Source organism: Nyctibius grandis, chromosome 2, assembly GCF_013368605.1.
Source record: "Nyctibius grandis isolate bNycGra1 chromosome 2, bNycGra1.pri, whole genome shotgun sequence".
NCBI lineage: Eukaryota > Metazoa > Chordata > Aves > Nyctibiiformes > Nyctibiidae > Nyctibius > Nyctibius grandis.
Genome location: NC_090659.1, coordinates 110324915 through 110344621, shown reverse-complemented (window position 1 = coordinate 110344621; position 19707 = coordinate 110324915). Strand labels below are relative to the sequence as shown.

Sequence of the window (19707 nt, the reverse complement as noted above, 5' to 3'; positions counted from 1 at the left end):
CGCCAAACTCACCACCATCTTCTGCATGTGCAACATTTGCAGCCGGACAGAAACCGCTCCCCGGCGATGGAGACTGCGGGAAAAACCCGGCGCGGCGGGATGGCGTGCTGAAACGGCGGCGGCGGCGGCCGGGAGAGAGGCGGCGAGCGAGCGGCAGAGAATAGCAAACAAATACTAAAACAAAAAAAAAAGAAAAGAAAAAGAAAGGAGGAAACCTCTCTTTTTCTCCTCTTTCCCTCTTTTTCTTTTTTTTTTTTTTTTAAATTCTTGATTTTGTTCGTAGCCACCTCGTCCTCAATGCCTCTCTGAGCAGCATCTAGCGAGCGAGCGGGAGAAGGCGAGACAGAGAGGCGAAAGAGAAGATGAGGATAATTTGCAGACAGCTTGTCTTGTTGTTTTCTGGCTTTTGGGGACTAGCAATGGGAGCTTTTCCTAGCAGTGTGCAAATAGGTAAGCGCTGCGCTGGGCTGTGTGCGTGTGTCCAGGGCTTCAATCCTTTGCGAAGTGAGTTGGAAAGGTGGCTCTGAAGGCAGTTTGCAGTATTCGCCTCCACCACTCATCCCACTTCCCTGCCTTCACCAAAAATCCGCGTGTATTTGTGTATGCATGCCTCCGTGTGCGTGTGTATACATATATATACGTGTGTCTTCCCGTGTGGTAGGGAGGATGCTTGTCTTTTGTAGAACTCGTTCCAGCTCCGGGGTGTGTAGGATCGAGAGGGGAGGAAGGGGCTCGGGGCTGGTGCCCCTGGGCTGCTTCAGCCCCCTCCGACACCCCCCGCTTTTGCCTGGCTCCCGGAGGGATGGCGAGTTCGGTGCACCGGAGGTTGCCGTACCCGGCAGGGGTGGGGGGTAAAAGGCAATACTGCCCTTCTTTCCCTTCTCCTAGTTGGAAAGTTTAGGATTTTGTAGGTCTATCCGTGTAGTCCTGTGCCCCCTCCTCACCCCTTTCCCATCGTCTCCTGCATCCCTCCCTTTGGACGTGTTTCGGATGGGACGCAGCTCTCTGAATTCTTTCCAGCTCAGCTCCATCACTGCATCATTTCTCGTGGACTCGTAAAGATGCTGCTAATAAGGCTGAGCTGCTCCCTGCCTGCACATGGCTGCAGACGAGCAAAGTTCATTATATTCCTGTTCAGTGCAGATTATCCTACACTGAGTTGGTATTTTCTTTTTTTTTTTCTTTTTTTAATCCAGAAGGCATCGTTCCCCTTAATCAGCCCGCCACTTAATGTAAGAGGCTGTTGAGTAGCTGATGTACCAGTGTGTTCAGTATCAGAGAGATGAAGGCTAAACACTTTCAAAGGTCACTGTAATCATGACAAATCTGGGTATTTATGTATGAAAAGGCTGGAAACTGAGAAGTCAGAAAAGAAGCATCAGGGAGGTTAAAATCGATTGAGGACAGTGACTTAAAGGCAGCAGTTGTGATTACGAATATGATTAGTTCCTTATGCATTAAAGTCTTAGGACTTGCATTACTGTGCAGCTTTGGGAGAGACAGTTGCTTGGTGTTACAAGATAGTAAGTAGCTTGCAAGTAATTTACCCTGCTTCCTTTGCTTTTTGCTTTTTTTCTGTTTTTTTGTAGGTGGTCTCTTCATCAGGAACACAGATCAGGAATATACTGCTTTTCGATTAGCAATTTTTCTTCATAACACCAGCCCCAATGCATCCGAAGCACCTTTTAATTTGGTTCCTCATGTAGACAACATTGAAACAGCTAACAGCTTCGCTGTAACAAATGCCTGTAAGTAAACATGCCATTGATCTGACCACCTTACGAGTAAATTGCAGTGGAAATAGCAGGAAACCACATCATTATCTTGCACTGGAAATCTGTCAGTAAGTCTGTCTTCAGTACAGATACCCTTTGCAGAAGAGCAAAAGGGGCAGCAAGCCTTGCTAGTTTCTAACTGGAGCAAAATCCCCTTTCCTGCCTTCTGCTGACTAACCTGATGTGACATTTACTTTAGTGTTATTACTGTAGTTTCTTGCTTCCCGGTTTCTATGGAGATGAATTTTGTTGTTGTAAAGAAAAATTATGAATGTCTCGATCAGTCCGTAAACCCCACAGTTACTCTTGTTCGCTTTTGGGTATTGTGGTGTGCCTTGCGTGTGTTTGGAAATATACGATAATATTTGTGCTCACAAATGTTTTTCTGATGGCTGGAAAGGAGCTAGGAAAGCAGTGGTGTGCAGGATAATATATCTGAGTTGGTTGACGCTGCAGTTGATCTGGTGATGTCACTTGAGGCAGCCCTGCTCTTATATTCTAGGCTGTAAATGTCTCTTGTCATCTCGCAATGCATACATCCTGTGGATATGTCTCCGTGCATCCATACATTGGTGCCAAATCAAGTTAGTATCTGATCTACTTGATTTCACAGACCACCTCAACTGGAACAAATATTCTCTTCCTACTATATATTTTATACACACAGTCACCCCCCCACACACAGATGTGCATACACCATGAGAGGAAAACAAAAAGAAATGCCCTTACCAATGAGGTAACGTTTACTTTTTTTTTCTTTTAAAAAAAAAAGCAGAGTATAATTAGCTGAACTTCCTGCGTTTAGATCACCTCGAGGTCTTTAGCCTTGGTTAAAACACATGCTGGATACTGCTTAATCTCTGAAAGTGGCAAAGCATTATTTCTATTTATCTTCATGTATGTCAGGCTTATAAAAAGGAGTTCATGTTGTTATGTAAGACAGTGGGATATAGTGTGGCAAAGCTGAAGACTGTAGTAGCGTTACTACTTTGATGTCCATATTTCAGGATTCTATAGGTTTTCCTCTGTGGCCTTTTAAGTTTTCGAATCCCTCCTCTTCATTCAAGAGTGAATTGCCTCTGGAAGTAGATGCCCTAAGCAACGTTGCTGAGCGAGTTTAAAATGGAAACATACTGGAGAAGGTCTGACTGTTCATTGTGCCTTTAGAATAAGTACTATGTTTCTCTGCGCTTTTTCACAGCCATCTCTGTGGCACTTTTTAATATGTAAACATACAGTGTACTGTGCGCTTCTCATGTATAATTTATTGAATGATTGCTAAATTTATTTATACAAGTCTTTGGTACTCCAAGTTTCAGATGACCTTGCCACCTTATTTAACAGGAAAACTGCTGAGCTGCCAAAATGGCTCCAGTTCATTTTATGCGGGAAAGATTGATGTCCCATTAAGTGTGAATTCTATATTAAGCAATGTATTAGTTGTGTTTAGTGTGAAAATCAATATCAAATTCCATAAGGAGAAAACATTTCAAACGATGCTTTGAAACTGGAAGGAACCAGATCTATGCAAGTGCAGTTCATTGAGAAAATATTACAATGCATGTCAACTTTTGCAGGCACTGATTATATATTCCATGAAGACAAATGACACAGTAGCTTTTTTAAAATTTAATTTTTAGTGAAAGAGGAGGGGATTAAAATTCTTGTATCTTGAAATCAGTAATTTTAGGTGAAGTGAATTATTTTAGATTCTGCCTACGCATCCAGTTCTACCAAATAACTTCCGAGGCTATTGCTACTTTTTGGATTAAGGGTATTGAACCGTATTTCCATTCATATGTTAGTAAATTAATTCTGATTTGCATAAATTTAAAATTGTCTAAAATTGTACCACTTCTATGTGTAAGACTAACACCATAGATACAGAAAGGGTTTGCCCAAAACTTTCCTCATTTAGACTGTTCGCAACAGATTCTTCTCTCTCATACCAACCACCTTAGTTTATGTTTACCTTGCATTGTATTAACTGAGGAAAACCTGTCCCCTTATATTTGCTGTCATTTATAGAAATAGTGATTCGTAACCTGATCCTTTTTTTTTTTAACTGAACCCAGTTTCACTTCCAAAGAGTTTAATGACTCAGAGATGATGAATCTTTACAGTATGGGGAGAGGCAGAGAAAGAGGGGGCAAGTAAATGTGTATGTTTATGGGTGTGTATGCTCATATAATTCTGTACATGTCTGCATTAAATAGGCGTAATCCTACAGGCCTTATTTAGGTCTGTACTTCCCACTTAAACCAACATGTATTTTTGCATTAGTCCAAGTTTGTATTTATTTCACATTTTGCAGTCTTGTGCTGATAATCCGACTGCTGCTTCTTTTTTTAAACATTTTAATACTGAGAACGTTTTTTAAACAACAAATCTTCTCCTAATGAAATGTAGGCAAACTGAGTGACAACTGAATGAACATATTGCGTGTCCCTTAAGCTAAATATGAGCAGAATCCTGCAAAAATCAATTGTCTGATAGCTGGAGGACACTGGCTTCCATGTGATTGAATTTGCTGGCTTGACAGAGGCTTCTAAAGCGCAGATGTGTGAGATTTTCTAACCTAATTAAAGAACCCCCACCATCAGCTCTGAATTAAGTGATTTCATGGCAGTATGAAATGATAACTCTTTGCTGAATTGCTGTGAAACAGTGGCTTTGGATCTTGCTATTTGTGTAGAAATTACTCAGCACGCACGTCCCCAAATACACAGTAAAAAAGCCTTAGAGCTGCTGGACTGAAATGAATATTCACGTGAGTTCAAGCATAAAGCTCTGAGACACGACTAGTTACCTCTATTTCTCTTTCCATGTGCTGCAGAGGTTACTTGGGCAGATTCAGGGCCTGGCCCCTTGCATGTGTTAGGGACACTAAACAGCCTGTTTCAAAGGGTTATGGATGGCATATTAGCAGGTAACTCACTGCAACATTGGGTAAAATTGAACGTGTTTTTCTTTTCACTAGATAAAAACATGTAGCCAAATGTTCACCCAGGAGTACTTTTGGAACTGGAATAATTTTGTATATTCAGTTTAATATTTATCTTCTAACGGTTATCTTATGCATTTTTGTTTTCTTTAAACACACCCAGAAAATTAGTATTTTTTTTCTAAATCGGGAATGCATATGAAGGAGATTGCTTAAGCAGATAGACTCTTGTAAGTTTGCAAAACTGATCTGATCTGTATCAGTTTGGAGATAGTCCTCTTTCTTTCCCCTTCCCATTTGCGTGTTTTATTTAAACTCTGTTCATTTCTTTTGCACTACATACATTATTCAGAGAATCTCTCTTACTGACAGAGAGATCTGAAATTATTGCAAAACATGAATAGTACAAGATTCTTACTCGTCAGAACACAATACATCAGAGCTGAAACATTTTACTATTGGCACACATTGGTTTGCTCATTATAAGCAGGAAATTTTGCTCATGATTGGAAATCTACCTTCAGCTTGATTTCAGATGTTGGAGCAATGCATTGATTTTTGGAGAGGATTGTATATATTTATTCTTTAGCTGAATGCAAAATAATTTTCTCCACTCTATGCATCATCTATATTGCATTAGTGTATCTCAGCAACACAGGCAACATTAAACATGCTTGCATACTTTGGAGAGGTAGCTCTATAATTTTACAATGAACCATTTGCCTTCCAGCTCTTGTCCTGTGATTGTGAATTTTTCTGTTTAAGTTCCAGAAATCCTTAATGTATAACCAGTTTTGCGGTTCTTGTAAAGGATTAAGCTAAATGGGGAAGAAAAGAGCTCAAGTCTTTCATCAGTGTTTCATACTAAAAGTAAAGCTTTTTACTTTGAGTCTGTTTCATTTCATGTGTATTCTGAGATGAATATATTCCTAATAAGTGTAATTTGGGGTAAAGTGGACACTCCTCTTGTTTCATCTTGTGCACAATTAAGTTCTTACCAAATCTTAATCCCAGTAGATACAAAACCCAGAAAGTATAACTTTGTTTATTATGTGCCACATGGATCAGAAGAAGAAAAGCCCACTGGAATTAAAAATTTAATATCTTGGAATAACTTTCCTCTTTTTCTAAGAGTTAGTCTCTTTGACTTTTATGCTCTCCAGACTAATGTGGGGTTGATGACCTGAAATTGGAGGGCCTGATTCTGCCTCACCAGCATGAATGCAGTTTCTGGATGAGATCCACTGAGGTCGGGGTCAGCCCTGAGGACAGACAGGAACACCCCTCATCACCCTCCCCTCTCTGTGGGTCTGTCTCTGGGCTTGTGCTTGCTAGTGAGGGGAGAGGCAATGTCATTTTGGAGTTAACTTTTCTGCTGAGACATCCCAAAAGCTGAGGAAATAGACTCAAACGTAGTATTGCCTTTATATTGTAACTATGTCATTTTACTTACAGCAGTTTCAGCTTTGATTTGCTAAGCTGCACCATAATGGGATTTTCATTAAATTTGGTTATTAATTCTGGTTTATAATTACAACTCAATTTAGCAATAGGAGTGTAACCTTAGTTTAATAATCAGTGTCATTTAAAACCATTGTGTTCTTTATTTAGAAAGTGAGGTTTCATACAGCTGAATGGTATTTTGCTGTCAAGAGCAGTACAGTATTCCCAAGGATGCAGTTTGGAGTATATTGAGAGTTACCATAAAGGCTTACCATACGGTCAGGTTTGAACTGCAAAAGCAAATAGTGTGCCAGTTGGCTAGAAAAATGGAACTGGATTAAATTGTACACTTCCAAAATAGCATCAATTACAAAAACCCATTTGAAGTGAGTGTTTTGCTTTAATACATGGAGTTTATCTCAAGCTAGACTCCAGTTATTGAAAACAATTTCTCTTAAAATTTCTGTTATTAGCACTTGCTGATGGAATCGAAGAATGTATGTGTACTTGGGTGTCATTTGCTGTAAGAAGGATTCTGTATATTTTTAAGGTATAAGAAGATCCCTATTCAGAGAGTTTTGTAGCTCTAAATGTGGTACTTGTAAACAGCTGTACAGCAGAGAGAAAATCGACCATCAATAGCTCCAGTCCCTCAGAGTCTGTATTTAATTTTCAAGGTTATTGTTGGGAAAAGAAATGATGGGCCTTTGCTGAAATATAGACAGATTTCTTCAGTGAAAATCCAGAACATGCATTTCCCTAGCATGAAATAAGACATTTGTCCTAGCTGTCCTGGTCTGGCTGAAACTGTAAACTCAAAAGCTTTATTATAGGCTATAGAAATAATTTAATCTTCATTTCAGAGGATTAATAACAAAGATTCTGTTCCTTCCTTCCTCATGCAGAAGCCAACGGAGTGCAGTACTTCTTGTGTAGGACAAAGCACTTTAACAAGTAAATTAAATTGATTAACTTCAGCTTTATCATTGTAATCTAAGTTTGTATGCTAGTCAAAATAGCTCGTGCATTTCATTTTTAGATCTTGATTGTTTTGAGACTTGCTTGTTCATGAGAGAGGAAGCCGTCTGCTTTGATTTCTTAACAGGTTTAGATGCTAGTATGAATTGCGCAAATTCCGATTGTGAGCAGGTGAATTTCTTTGGATTTAAACTTGTTGGACTAAATAATCTTTTCTCATAGTTCTTTTTCCTTACTATATGATTGATTTAAAGGGGGTGAAATTTGTGCTAGTGCAAAAGTTAAGAACTCTGTATGATTGCACCAGTGTAATTAAAAGGAAAAATTGGCCTCCTCTCTGGATTTCCATTCCTCTGGGTAGTTGGCTTGAGGCAAAGATTTTGGATTAGTACAGCATCAAGTCTGCTTCTGCAACTTAGGTGAGCATACCTACACCGAAGTTATGTGCTGGGACACAAAGTCAAACTAGATAATTTATTCCTGTGTAAATCAAGAATTGTTCTTCTGAATCTGGGAAAATAAATTTGCTCGAGTACCTGATCACGGTGTCTTGTTTGGAAATTGTGGTATTGCTTTACTTTTAACCATTTTCTCAAAAGTTTTATGATATTCCTCTGTCTAGTTTGGGTTCTTACATAACTTTTTTTAAATTTTTTTTTTTATTTTAAACATCTTACTGGCTTTTAGCAATGCCGATGTGAATTCAATTGTTTGTCAATGCAATTATGGGTTGAGTACTCTTAAAAATTCTCTATCAGTGATGTCTGTTTTCAGGCACCCAAGTTCAAATAGAGAGGCTATCTTACATTTTGGCACTCAGAGATGTTCTAGTATTTTCCAGAGTACTCAGCAGCACCTGCCTTCCCAATGGGAACTGCTTACTGCTGAGCACTTTTGGAAAATCTGTGTGATAATGCATGGATCAGCTGTCTTGTCTGCATAATGTTGCTTCCTTGTGAGGACTTTGTTTCTTCCATGTTCTTTTTCCCACAGTCCTGATGAAGCGTCTGCCTGACTTGTTCAAATAATTGCAGCTGTTTGTTGGGTTCCTGGTTCCATATGAAAAGAAGATGGAACCAGAGTGTCACATACATATCACCTTTGTCTTGGCAATGCACTGTAAAGACCCAGCCCATCCTTCCTCTTCACCAGGTGCTTCAGAAGCTGATTATAGATGAGCGTTGTGTTGGACTCAAGGTGAAATACCTGAATACTTATTAACAAGTTACTGTTCTTGCTGAGTTTTGGCCAACTATGCTAACATTAACAAATTCCAGTTCAAATATTGGCCCTTGTCCTGCAGTTTTTTCCCCAGGCAGAGCTGTCTGTGGTTTAAATAGGGGCTCTACCTGAGCAGGGCTTGCAGACTGGAACCCATTATAATGAAGGAATAGTAGGAATCAGCTTTTATGCAAGGTGAACAGGTTCTCATTCTTTCATCTCATAGCTCGGTTTTTTAAAAGTATTAAATTGCTTAACTCCTGTTATTTTAAAAAATATATATGCTTAGAAATTGGAGCCCTGGTACATAATTGCCTATGTTAAAAGAACATTGTTTGGGCTACTGTTTTCTTGTGTTCCACAGGCTATTTCGGTGTCGTATTTATATGCAACCATTGCTCCTGAAAAATGCAATCTTGTGCAGTACCTTTCTATATTCTAAAGTCATGGACAATATTAGCGTGACTGCAGGTTTTTTTTTTCTGTAAATACAAATAGAGCACAAGAGAAACAAAAAGCACTTACACTTTTCACCAGCTTGCTTATTAGATTCTTTGTGGGGAAAGGCTTTAAACACATTTTGAAGACTGATATTAAAATGTATCAGCTTTTAACTATTCGTAACAGTTCCTCTGTTTCTCACTTTCAGACCCTCTGTGGGGTAGATTCTGTGCTATTTCTGCATGCACGCTCTTCCAGTTGCTTTTATGGTATATTTGCATAGTACTGTCTTAAACCCATAAAATTTGAACTTCATTTTTATTTGCACATCACCTTTTTGTACAGTTCAGATATGCCCAATGAATATCCGCCAAATAGGTCTTTTAAGAAAGTTCACAGGTAGTGAGAGTTAATTGCTGAAAAGAATTGAGACTTTTATGCTTTGTTTGCCCCAGTGGTCAAATCAATTTCTAAATGGATATGGAATTTACATTTTCATATTGTGGTGCAAAAGGCGACGCATATGTTAATATTAGAAATTATTAGACAAAATAAGTAGGAATTATTGTGCAAAATATTGTATTTTTGTTAATTTCTTTCACAGTTATGTGTTATGCTTCATTTCTTTTTGTTAATGATTTCACTGATAACACATCAGGTTCAGATCTGATTCCTCAGTGGGTAAAATGATCCGTGTAATACATATTCAAGGTAGAGGCAGGGGAAAGAGAGGAAATTCTTGTAAAGCAAAGAGAGTACAAAATGTAGCATAGCATTTGTCCGCAAAAGCTTCCTGTTCTACTTTAATATTCCTGAGGTACAGTGGCAGTATTTCATGCTACTGGTTAATGTGAGATGTGGGTTTGGATGGTGCTGTGTTCACGTCTGGAAAACGTTACTGAGTGAAAGCGAAAAACACTTTATCAAACTTCACATTCATGTAATATTCAGGAGTAAAAAGCTATAGTATTTTTAAAAAAGCACATGCACATCAGTACACTTAGCCCTTTGTTTTCTCACCTAAGCTGATGGGGGAAAAAGGAACAAGACTTTATAGACCCACAGTCTCAGCAGAGTCGTGTAGGACCTTGTATTAGTGATTTCCTCGCGGTTTTCTATGTGGATCTGTCCTGGAGAGGCTTGCTAATAAAGGCCTCTGGGCTTGGTCATTTCCATCTGTTTAAACTGAGAAGAGTGTTTAAGAATGGACTTTTCAAAAACACTGCAGCTGGGAGGATAATTCCTTCGAAAATGGATAGTCACTGCTCTTGGCTGACTCAGGAGTTTTTCTCACTTCTCCTCCAAGTAGAAAGCCTAAACCACGTAAGAAGCTGGCTCTTGGGGCTGTTTGCACACCCTGTTAACGCTGCCTCTGCATCTAGCGGTTTGTGTGGCCTCCAGCTGGGAGCTGGTCGGGGTTTTTTCTTTCTCAGGTCCTTTTTTTTTAAATCAGTGTCCTTGTTCAGTGCTTCTCTTGGGTGGTAAAAGCAGCAGGCTAATACTGTAAGTGGTAATTATATAGATAAGAATTGGAGTTGCTGTTTGGAGGTGCAAGCAAATGTCCAAGGAAAAGAGCATGAGAGGACGTTGGTGTATTGGGAGGACAAACATCTGCATCTGTTGCAGGATTACATATGCCCCATGCAAGTGTGTGGCTGGCAGGTCAGGAGTAGCGCCATATGGAAGTGAGCCAAGTTACAAGTCCTTACAGATGATACAGAAGAGATGTGAAAGCAGTCTGGGGGATGAAATGTTGTCTGATGGCTATGCGCATCAGTGCCTCAAAGAAGAAAAAGTCAAAGTCACCAAAATAAATGGAAGAGTGAAGAGCATGTAATAGCGTTCACAGACTATTGTGTTCTAAGTCTAGATGGGACCATTTTGATCACTCATTCTGACCAACGAGATGCTAGTCAGCCAGCCTCAGTTAATTTATTTATCCAACCCATATTTTTTTTCGAAATAAATCCAGTGTTAAATTAAAGACTGAAAGAATCACAGGTAAATTGTCGTGTCATCGACACATCCTTTGGACATGTCACCCACTGTCTTTATCTGTGTTGAATGTAGGAGTCATACAGAGTAGGCAAGCAGAAAAAAAATTGCCTACTGGGTTTGTTGGTGGTCTTTAATTTAGAGAGATACCATAATCAGTATGATTTGCAACTGTTGTCACAGTTGTGCAGCTCCCAGAGGCCCCTGAGGTTTGTCTGGCTGGTTGGTACCATCTCTTGCCTGCGCAGAGGGCGGTGTGGGACAGCCTTAGTAGCAAGGCTTATGCCATGGCAAGACGTGTAAGGACTTACTGGGGCCTTTTTCAAGTTCCCTTGAAAAATACCTCCAGTGGACACAAATGGTGCGTTTTTTCCCCTCTCCTAAGAAAGAACATGTCCTAACCCCACAGCAGGGAGTATGGCTTGAAGCAATAGTAATAGAAACTTGGTAAATATGTTCAAAAACCATTAAGTATGTTTTTTGCTAAAAACATATGCTAATCCCTGTTACTTGTATTCACAGACTCATCTACCTACAAATACAACTTAATGGTCATGTATGTTACACATATTTCACTTTCTATAAGTCACAGAGCATGTGAATCTGTTACTGGTTTCACCTGGAGGGGTTGGGCTGGTAGCTTAAGACACCAAGAGCTACAAATTTAGCTTTGGAAGTCCTTGGTTTCATCTGCTTTGTGTGTCAGAGGAGATGGCAGCCTGAACACAAACATGATGATGGATGAGATTTAATGCACAAGAATATTTACAGAAAGCAAAAGCCTGAATAAAGGAATACAAGAAGTGGTCCCATAGCTGTCTTTGATGATCTGTTGTGCCATTCTGAATAGCAGATGTACATAGAAAGAGGAAAAAAAGGACAAACCTTTTATTTCCTTATACCATAAGTCATTAAAACAGGGAGAAATAGTAAAACGAGACCTCAGCAATTAATTATGATATACTAATAGCTGCACTTGCAGCGTCCGGTTTACTACCACTCCATCCCTTAAATGGTTTGCTTAAATGATTTATTATACAGATATTATTAAAATCAGCTGGAAAATTACAAGGTGTTTTTAGATAACTAGCTCAGAACAAGAACTGACAGGGTTAATGCAAATGCATGCATGCAGCATATAATTGACGAGGTTTGACCAGGCGTTGTGTGCGATGATTTGAAGCCCAGGCAGGAGGTGGGTCTGCCCCAGTTCTTCAGGGACCCTTGCAGACTCAGAAGTGACAGATTGCCTGGAGTAAGCGAGTCGAATGAGTTTGAGACCTTGTGCCTGAAGTTGCTGTTTGCCCTCTGTTCACCCTCAGTTGGGTGGGAGAAGGGGTTCAAGATACAGCAGGAGCCATTCATTTATGAAACAGCATTATTCAGTGTTGGGGAAGGAGGTTTCTGAGTGCGGAGGAAGGACTGACGTGCAGCACTGCTCGCTGCATGGGGAGTTCTCTGCTTCTGAAGATAGCAGGAAGGTGTGGCTGGTGCTTGTGAGTTAGGGATTATAGCTGGTGTGAGCTAGTGCGACTTTGAAAAACTTTAAGGTGGACATGTGGTTGTGCTGAGCTGAAAACTTAGTACAGAGGGTGAAGTAACGACTACTCCATGTGTCGGGTGGAGTACAGTAGGAGTTGATAGGCATGGAAGAGCGTAAGATTAAAAAATACTGTTCAAAGAGACAGAGGGTAAATTGTGTTCTCTTCCATCAGCCATCCTCCTCTCCCTCCCTGCTTTTTACTGTTGTGTGCCCCAGCTTTTTGTGATGAAATGGGAACAGTCTGCAAGAAGCCCCACCAGTGGAAGCAGTGGACACGATGCTTCCTGAGCTCTGCGGCGCTGGAGGAGTGCTGCTGAACTGGGGGCGGCAGCCAGCGTCCCAGGGGTTAAGTCATCTGTCTCCTTCCTGCCCCACAGCAAGGGATGACCACCATGGCTTCTGGGTTCAGCACGTGTAACTAGCTCCTGTAATGTATTGATGACAAATAGCCATCAGCTTAACTACTGCGGGGAAAGGAAGGGAAGGGACAGAGCACAAAATGTTTGTTTCTTGGTTACGAACAGAAAAGAAATTATATCCTTATACAACCTCAGAAAAACTATGCCTCGTTCCATCCCTGTCTTGCTTCCCCCAGCCTGCCTTAAACTCCATCGTGGTCAATACTTTAATATTTTAAGGGAGTGAATGGAAGGAGGGAGTGGTGGTGGTGTACCACGAAAGGCAGTTTATACAGATGAATTGGATTGCTTTCCTCCATTCTTCTCTGGGTCTCTGACAGATGTTGAAGGACTCCTGTATTTTTATTTCCTGATGAAAGCCCCAGAAAGCCCATCATTCTTTCAGTTACTGTTTATGATGGGAATCTTTTGCACTTCAGTACAGCTGGCAGGCACCAGAGCTTCACACCTTAATCACATTTTCTTTGTCAGCCTTTCACATACTATGCTAAATGGGAGACTAGCAGAAAATCCGTTGAGCAATTACAATAATAGGATAATAATTATTGCAGTTTCCTGCACTTATATAGTGTCTGTGAGATTAAAATGAGATCCAGCATAAAATTATCCCTTTGAAAAGGTGTGGATATTCCTTGCCAGCAGCATCGCCTTGAGAAACTGCTCTCCATGGCCTCAGCGTCTTGCTCCCTTAGCTTTGGCATGGTCAAGCAGGGCTGCATTGCCACCTTCCTATCAATGGGCTGTACAAATAAAGTCATTAAAGAGAATGTGAATGGGGGGAATCAACAGCATGAAGGCTTTTTTCTGTGTGTGGCTATAAAAGACAGGAGAGTGTTAAAGGGTAAAGTCTCTCCAGTTCAGAGGGAGCATGCTTACATGAGGCATTTTCCTTTCTTGACTGCACATGATGTAGATCTTAGGAGCATTAGTGAGAGTGAAATGTGTGCAACCAAAAATGTAACACACGGGTGTAGGTTTAAGCCTGTTGGTTTCTTAAGATGTGTATTACGATAATGCACTACCTTCCTATCTGGTCCTGTCTGTGAAAGTATTGTCTGCAAACTGTTGAATTATTGGTACAGTAAGTTAGCAGTTTCTGTCTACTGAAATAAAATCCTTTGGGGCCTTTTCCTGCCCCCCCCCCCCAAAAAATGCTCCACACAATTAAAATTATGAAGTTCAACGTCAATCTTTCAAAGTGTTAGTGTTGTGATGATGATAAGTTCCTTAAGGATGTGTGTGACCATAATAAGTTGGTGCCATAGTTTTTTCACCGAGACAAAAATAGCGAAGTGATTTAAAATCCTAGATATTTTTTTTTTGGTGGTGCAGCCTGTAACTTTCTATGTTAAGAATACAGAACAACTCCAGTTTTTAGTGGGATCCTGCCCCTTTTTTTCACCTCTCTCAGTAGGCCATCCTGATTCTTGACTTCAAGAGAGCAAGTAATGGCTCAGACTTCCTAAAATCCAGGATGGGCCACAATTCTGGCTCCCTGTACAGCCAGTTGTAACCCACAGTAGACCTTCATGGAGGGCAGCCTGGATGTGGCCATTTTCCAGTATCACACTGGGTGAAATGCCTTTATCGGCAGCCAGCCATTCCTCACTGTACGAGAAGACAAACGTCAGAGGTTATACCGTAGGACTTCTCACTCTCTTCTGTGGTTATCTTGACCAAGCAGAAGACGCTTTGGTCCCTGATGTCTGTTCGGATCCAGTCCCCTGGAAGTGGTAACACGTGACAGTGGTCCCAAAGGACTACAGCAGAGATTTGCTGGAGTGTCTTAGTTTCGGCCACTCCACCATCTACCTTGGTAATTCTAACTCTGTTTGGCTGTGCTGAGGACATGAGGAGAGAAGAGAAGATGGCTGGCAACGCTCACATTCCTGGGGCCTTTTTCTTCTGCACCTACACCCCATCCAGGAGAGCTCCTACCCAGGAAGGACACGCATGACATCCTTGTCTCTAAATTGGAGAGACATGGACTTGACGGATGGACCACTCGATGGATAAAGAATTAGCTGGATGTCCAAGTCATCGGCTCGATGTCCAAGTGGAGACCAGTGATGAGTGGCATTCCTCAGGGGTCAGTATTGGGACCGGTGCTGTTTAACATCTTTGTCGGTGACATGGACAGTGGGATTGAGTGTGCCCTCAGCAAGTTTGCCGATGACACCAAGCTGTGTGGTGTGATCGACACGCTGGAAGGAAGGGATGCCATCCAGAGGGACCTTGACAGGCTTGAGAGCTGGGCCTGTGTGACCCACATGAAGTTCAACAAGGCCAAGTGCAAGGTCCTGCATGTGGATCAGGGCAATCCTAAGCACAAATACAGGCTGAGCAGAGAATGGATTGAGAGCAGCCCTGAGGAGGACTTGGGGGTGATGGTTGACGAGAAGCTCGACATGAGCCGGCAATGTGTGTTTGCAGCCCAGAAGGCCAACCATATCCTGGGCTGCATCAAAAGCAGCGCGGCCAGCAGGTCGAGGGAGGTGATTCTGCCCCTTTACTCTGCTCTTGTGAGACCCCACCTGGAGTACTGTGTTTAGCTCTGGGGCCCCCAACATAAGAAGGACATGGAGCTGTTGGAGTAAGTCCAGAGAAGGGCCACGAAGATGATGAGAGGGCTGGAGCACCTCTCCTATGAAGACAGGGTGAGAGAGTTGGGTCTCTACAGCCTGGAGAAGAGAAGGCTCTGGGGAAACCTTTTAGCAGCCTTCCAGTATCTGAAGGGGGCCTACAGGAAAGCGGGAGAGGGACTTTTTGCAAGGGCATGGAGTGATAGGATGAAGGGGAATGGTTTTAAACTGAAAGAGGATAGATTTAGATGAGATATTAGGAGGAAATTCTTTCCTGTGAGGGTAGTGAGACACTGGCACAGGTTGCCCAGAGAACTTGTGGATGCCCCCTCCCTGGCAGTGTTTAAGGCCAGGCTGGATGGGGCTTTGAGCAACACGGTCTAGTGGAAAGGAGGTTGGAACTAGATGATCTTTAAGGTCCCTTCCAACCCAAACCATTCTATGATTCTATGATTCTATGATTTATCTTTGTTCCCTTTTGACAAGTGAGCAAAACTACACGGGTAGCAAAACAAGGGTGGGACTTGCATTATTCTCCTCCGGAGCCTCCTGTACATATTTACGACTATGTCTGCACTCTGGCTTTCTGGCACATATCTGCAAGGGAATTTGAGCAACGGTTTAATTTCTGGAGCTCAAATTGTTTGTTTTCTTAGGATTATTAGATGCATCTGAAACTATGCACTTGATTGACAGTGTTTGTCACCAAGAAGGGAGGTCTGGGATGAGAGGGACAGGTCACTGAGGCTACGCTACAGCATTTTGGGATGGTGTCTTAGGCTGCGCTGCAGAGGCAGATACCTGCAAAAACATCTTACTCGGTTTCTTCCATGTGTATGTAGAGAAAGCTTTACAGAACACTTAAATACCTTTAAAACTCTGCATTTTGGCTTTATGTTAGATGGCTGTAACCATTTAGGAGATGCTTTCCAGGAAGAGACTTTAAGAGACTTAGTGCATGGCACATCCTGACAGGGCAAATCCCAATGCTCCATTGGAAGCATGGATAGGAGTTAATTTACTTGAACCAAGTTGTTGTTCATTTCTGGTTGAAACTGTTACCCAGAAGTCTGTGTAAATGTGTACAGCTAACAGAGAGCTGTCCTTCTGTACATGGCATTTTTATACTTCCTTCAGCTAATTCAATGATCGAAATACTAAATCTAGCACTTAGACAGCTTTTGGATTTATGACAGTCCCTGAAGGACTTTGACTTACAGTTATTCATATAGGTATTTGTTAAAATTTATGACAGAAATAATAACTCTGTGATAATATTTGTCCCATTGCTTATTTAGAGCACTGAGTGTGAGAACAAAAAACCAAGCAGCTGGAAATTCCCGGGGTAAAGCTTTGCCCCAGTGCTCTGCTGTCCCTCACAGGGTGTGGAAGCCAGAGACATTTCAGAGACTTTAGACAATTTTTGGAATTTGCAGAGATGTAAAACCAGAGTGAAATTTGTCCCAGAGCAGTGACTAGTATATTTAACTCTATTTTAGATGCACTACTTAGCTCTTTACACTTAATTATTGTTTTCCACTATTCGGGGATGTGCGCGTGCGCTGTAGAATTGTTTAGCAAGTCATCTCTGTCCCACACCACATCCTCACAGGATGATGGTGGTTTTCAGCAGTTTGTTCTGCCCCTCTTGCTGCTCTGTCATCATCCGCGGTATTGCCCAGGGCGCGCTCTGGGTCTCGAGAGGTTACAGCAGATCTCAGGGGTCTAGGCAGTAATGAGGGCGTCCTGGACAAACGAGAACGGGCAGCTGGAGACGAGCGGAGTCATCTCAGTGAACCGCCCGATGTGGTGTTGCCCTGCCTTCTCCCTTCCCTCTTCGGCCATCACATCACCAAGCTTTATGAAGGTAACCTGCCAACAGAACTGTTTAATCAGGATTGATATCAGGGATGATTTAGCTATATATTTTTTTTTGTCATACCCGCGATCTGTGTTTTCCATGTTCCTATGATTAACTATTGGAAGTGTGATGTCTGTTGGTACCCAGGAATGGGGAGAAGGACGTGGAGCACGTGGGAAAACTATTTCCTGGGAAGAAGTGGGAAATGAAAACCAGGTCTCTTCTGTACTCGTCCTTAGGGAGAACAGAAAGAAGATCCTTTCCTCAGGCTGAGGTCATGGTTTCACTGAAACAATGTGAAAGTTAAGCTTTTTTATCTTAAGGACTAAGAAACTAACTTTGGCGTAAACCTATAATACCAAAGGGCTTTCTCGTAAGGGGAAGGGCTGCCATAGTCAATGGTTTTTGTTTTAATTTGTGACTAAGGCAATCTTTGTTCAAATAGAATCATAGAATCATTTTGTTTGGAAAGAACCTTTAAGATCATCGAGTCCAACCATTAACCTGGCACTGCCAAGTCCACCACTAAACCATGTCCCTAAGCACCACATCTACACATCTCTTAAATACCTACCGGGATGGTGACTCCACCACTTCCCTGGGCAGCCTGTTCCAGTGCTTGATAACCCTTTCAATGAAGAAATTTTTTCCTGATATCCAATCTAAACCTTCCCTGGCGTTACTTGAGGCCGTTTCCTCTTGTCCTATCACTTGTTACCTGGGAGAAGAGACTAACACCTGCCTCACTACAACCTCCTTTCAGGAAGCTGTAGACAGCAATAAGGTTTCCCCTGAGCCTCCTTTTCTCCAGGCTAAACAACCCCAGTTCTCTCCGCCGCTCCTCATAAGACTTGTGCTCCAGACCCTTCACCAACTTCGTTGCCCTTCTTTGGACTCTCTCCAGCACCTCAGTGTCTTTCTTGTAGTGAGGGGCCCGAAAATGAACACAGTATTCAAGGTGCGGCCTCACCAGTGCTGAGTACAGGGGAACGATCACTTCCCTAGTCCTGCTGGCCACACTATTTCTGATACAAGCTGGGATGCTGTTGGCCTTCTTGGCCACCTGGGCACACTGCTGGCTCATACTCAGCCCTCTATTGATGAATGGTTCTCAGACATGCTTGAGATGATGGCTTTGCTTTGTTGTTGAGGTTTTTTTGTTGTTTGCTTTATTTTTAATCTCACATTCAAAACCAAGAACCAAGAATCTCCCACATAAATCTTACAAATCTTAAAAAAAAACGTAAAACTCCAAAGTGGGTGAACATGGGCAAAGCTGGTACTTTCCATTTCAGTGAGACACACCAGGGTGGGTGCTGTGTTGGATTAATGCTGTTTCAGGAGTCATTAACGACCTGCAGAGCTGCTGCTGCCTCACTGTCACCCCGAGACGTGGCAGTGCTCCCACACAGGGATTGTGGCATCCCTCACTGTGGGCTGCCGGTGTCCCTGCCACCACCGTCCCAGCCCAGCTTGGCCTCAGGAAGGGACTTGCACACACTCAGGTAACAGAGAGGGCTGGTTTTAGGATGGAGACAGGGTTAAACTGTTAGGATTGTACTAAAGCCATGGGGGGCTGCAGCTATTTGTGAATACTGGAGCAAACCTGCATTAAGCTCCAGCACATGCTATTGCTGCCTGTGCTGAGCAGTGCCCACTTCTGTGCTGGCTGCGGGGACTGGGGTCTGGACAAGGAGCTGCCTGGTGCCTGCCCACCCATGTCCTCACAGGGTAGGGGGCCGGGCAGTGGGCCTGAGAGGGCATCAGCTGTTCTTCTGTAGAGGTAGGAGCCTATAAACAGTGGTTATCAGCCTCAGGCTTACTTCAGTGAGTACTGTCATTAAAAGCTCAATTGCAACCCCTAAGGTGAATATAAGTGACTCCAAAAACAGTTGATTTCAGAGGGAAACTTTTAGACCTTTTAACAAGGAAAGCAGCCAGTGCTTGTTTGTATGCCTTGAAATTATGTGGGTTTTTTTTCTTACTCTTTAGGGTTAACACACTGTGATTGTGTTGTAAGAGCATGGCTGCTAAGTGTTTCTAGCAAGACTTCTTGAAATGCTGCCAGAAGACCTGGTGAGCTGCGTACCTTGCTTTTAACACAGAGCGACAGCTTTGCATCACACATCGTGCCACTGCATAGCCAGGATTGCAAATACCAGATTTTAATTATCAAGTATATTTATAATTCATTAATAGGAGGTAGGCAAATAGACCAGGCTGGCTTTGCAGTGCAAGAAAAATAAATGGAAGATGGTGCGTAGATAATAGATGCTGGAGTAGCATGTGTGGCATTTTTCATTCCTCCATTTTGCCTTGCTGCAGCTATTTTGCTTGAACTCTCAAAGTTGTTCCAGGAAGAGGAGCTAGAAGTAGGACAGATGTACATCCATCGCAAATGTTCAGAATTCTGAAACTGAGCTTTAAGTACAATGTGAACTGCTGAACACAAAACCTAGAGAAGCAGCATAATGTTTTGTTATATCCTGTGGAAAAGATTTCTCT

At 42.1% G+C, this 19707-nt stretch overlaps 1 protein-coding gene across 3 annotated transcripts in view; it reads left to right on the top strand.

Annotated features, from left to right (window-relative positions):
- The first annotated feature begins 362 nt into the window (after nt 1-362).
- GRIA4 (glutamate ionotropic receptor AMPA type subunit 4) overlaps nt 363-19707 on the top strand; it is a 251465-nt gene continuing 232120 nt past the window's right edge. For all 3 annotated transcript variants that reach the window (XM_068395590.1, XM_068395591.1, XM_068395592.1), the window contains exons 1-2: nt 363-450; nt 1590-1748. In XM_068395590.1, the coding sequence (XP_068251691.1) occupies nt 363-450; nt 1590-1748 (247 nt within the window). The remainder of the gene's footprint in view (nt 451-1589; nt 1749-19707) is intronic.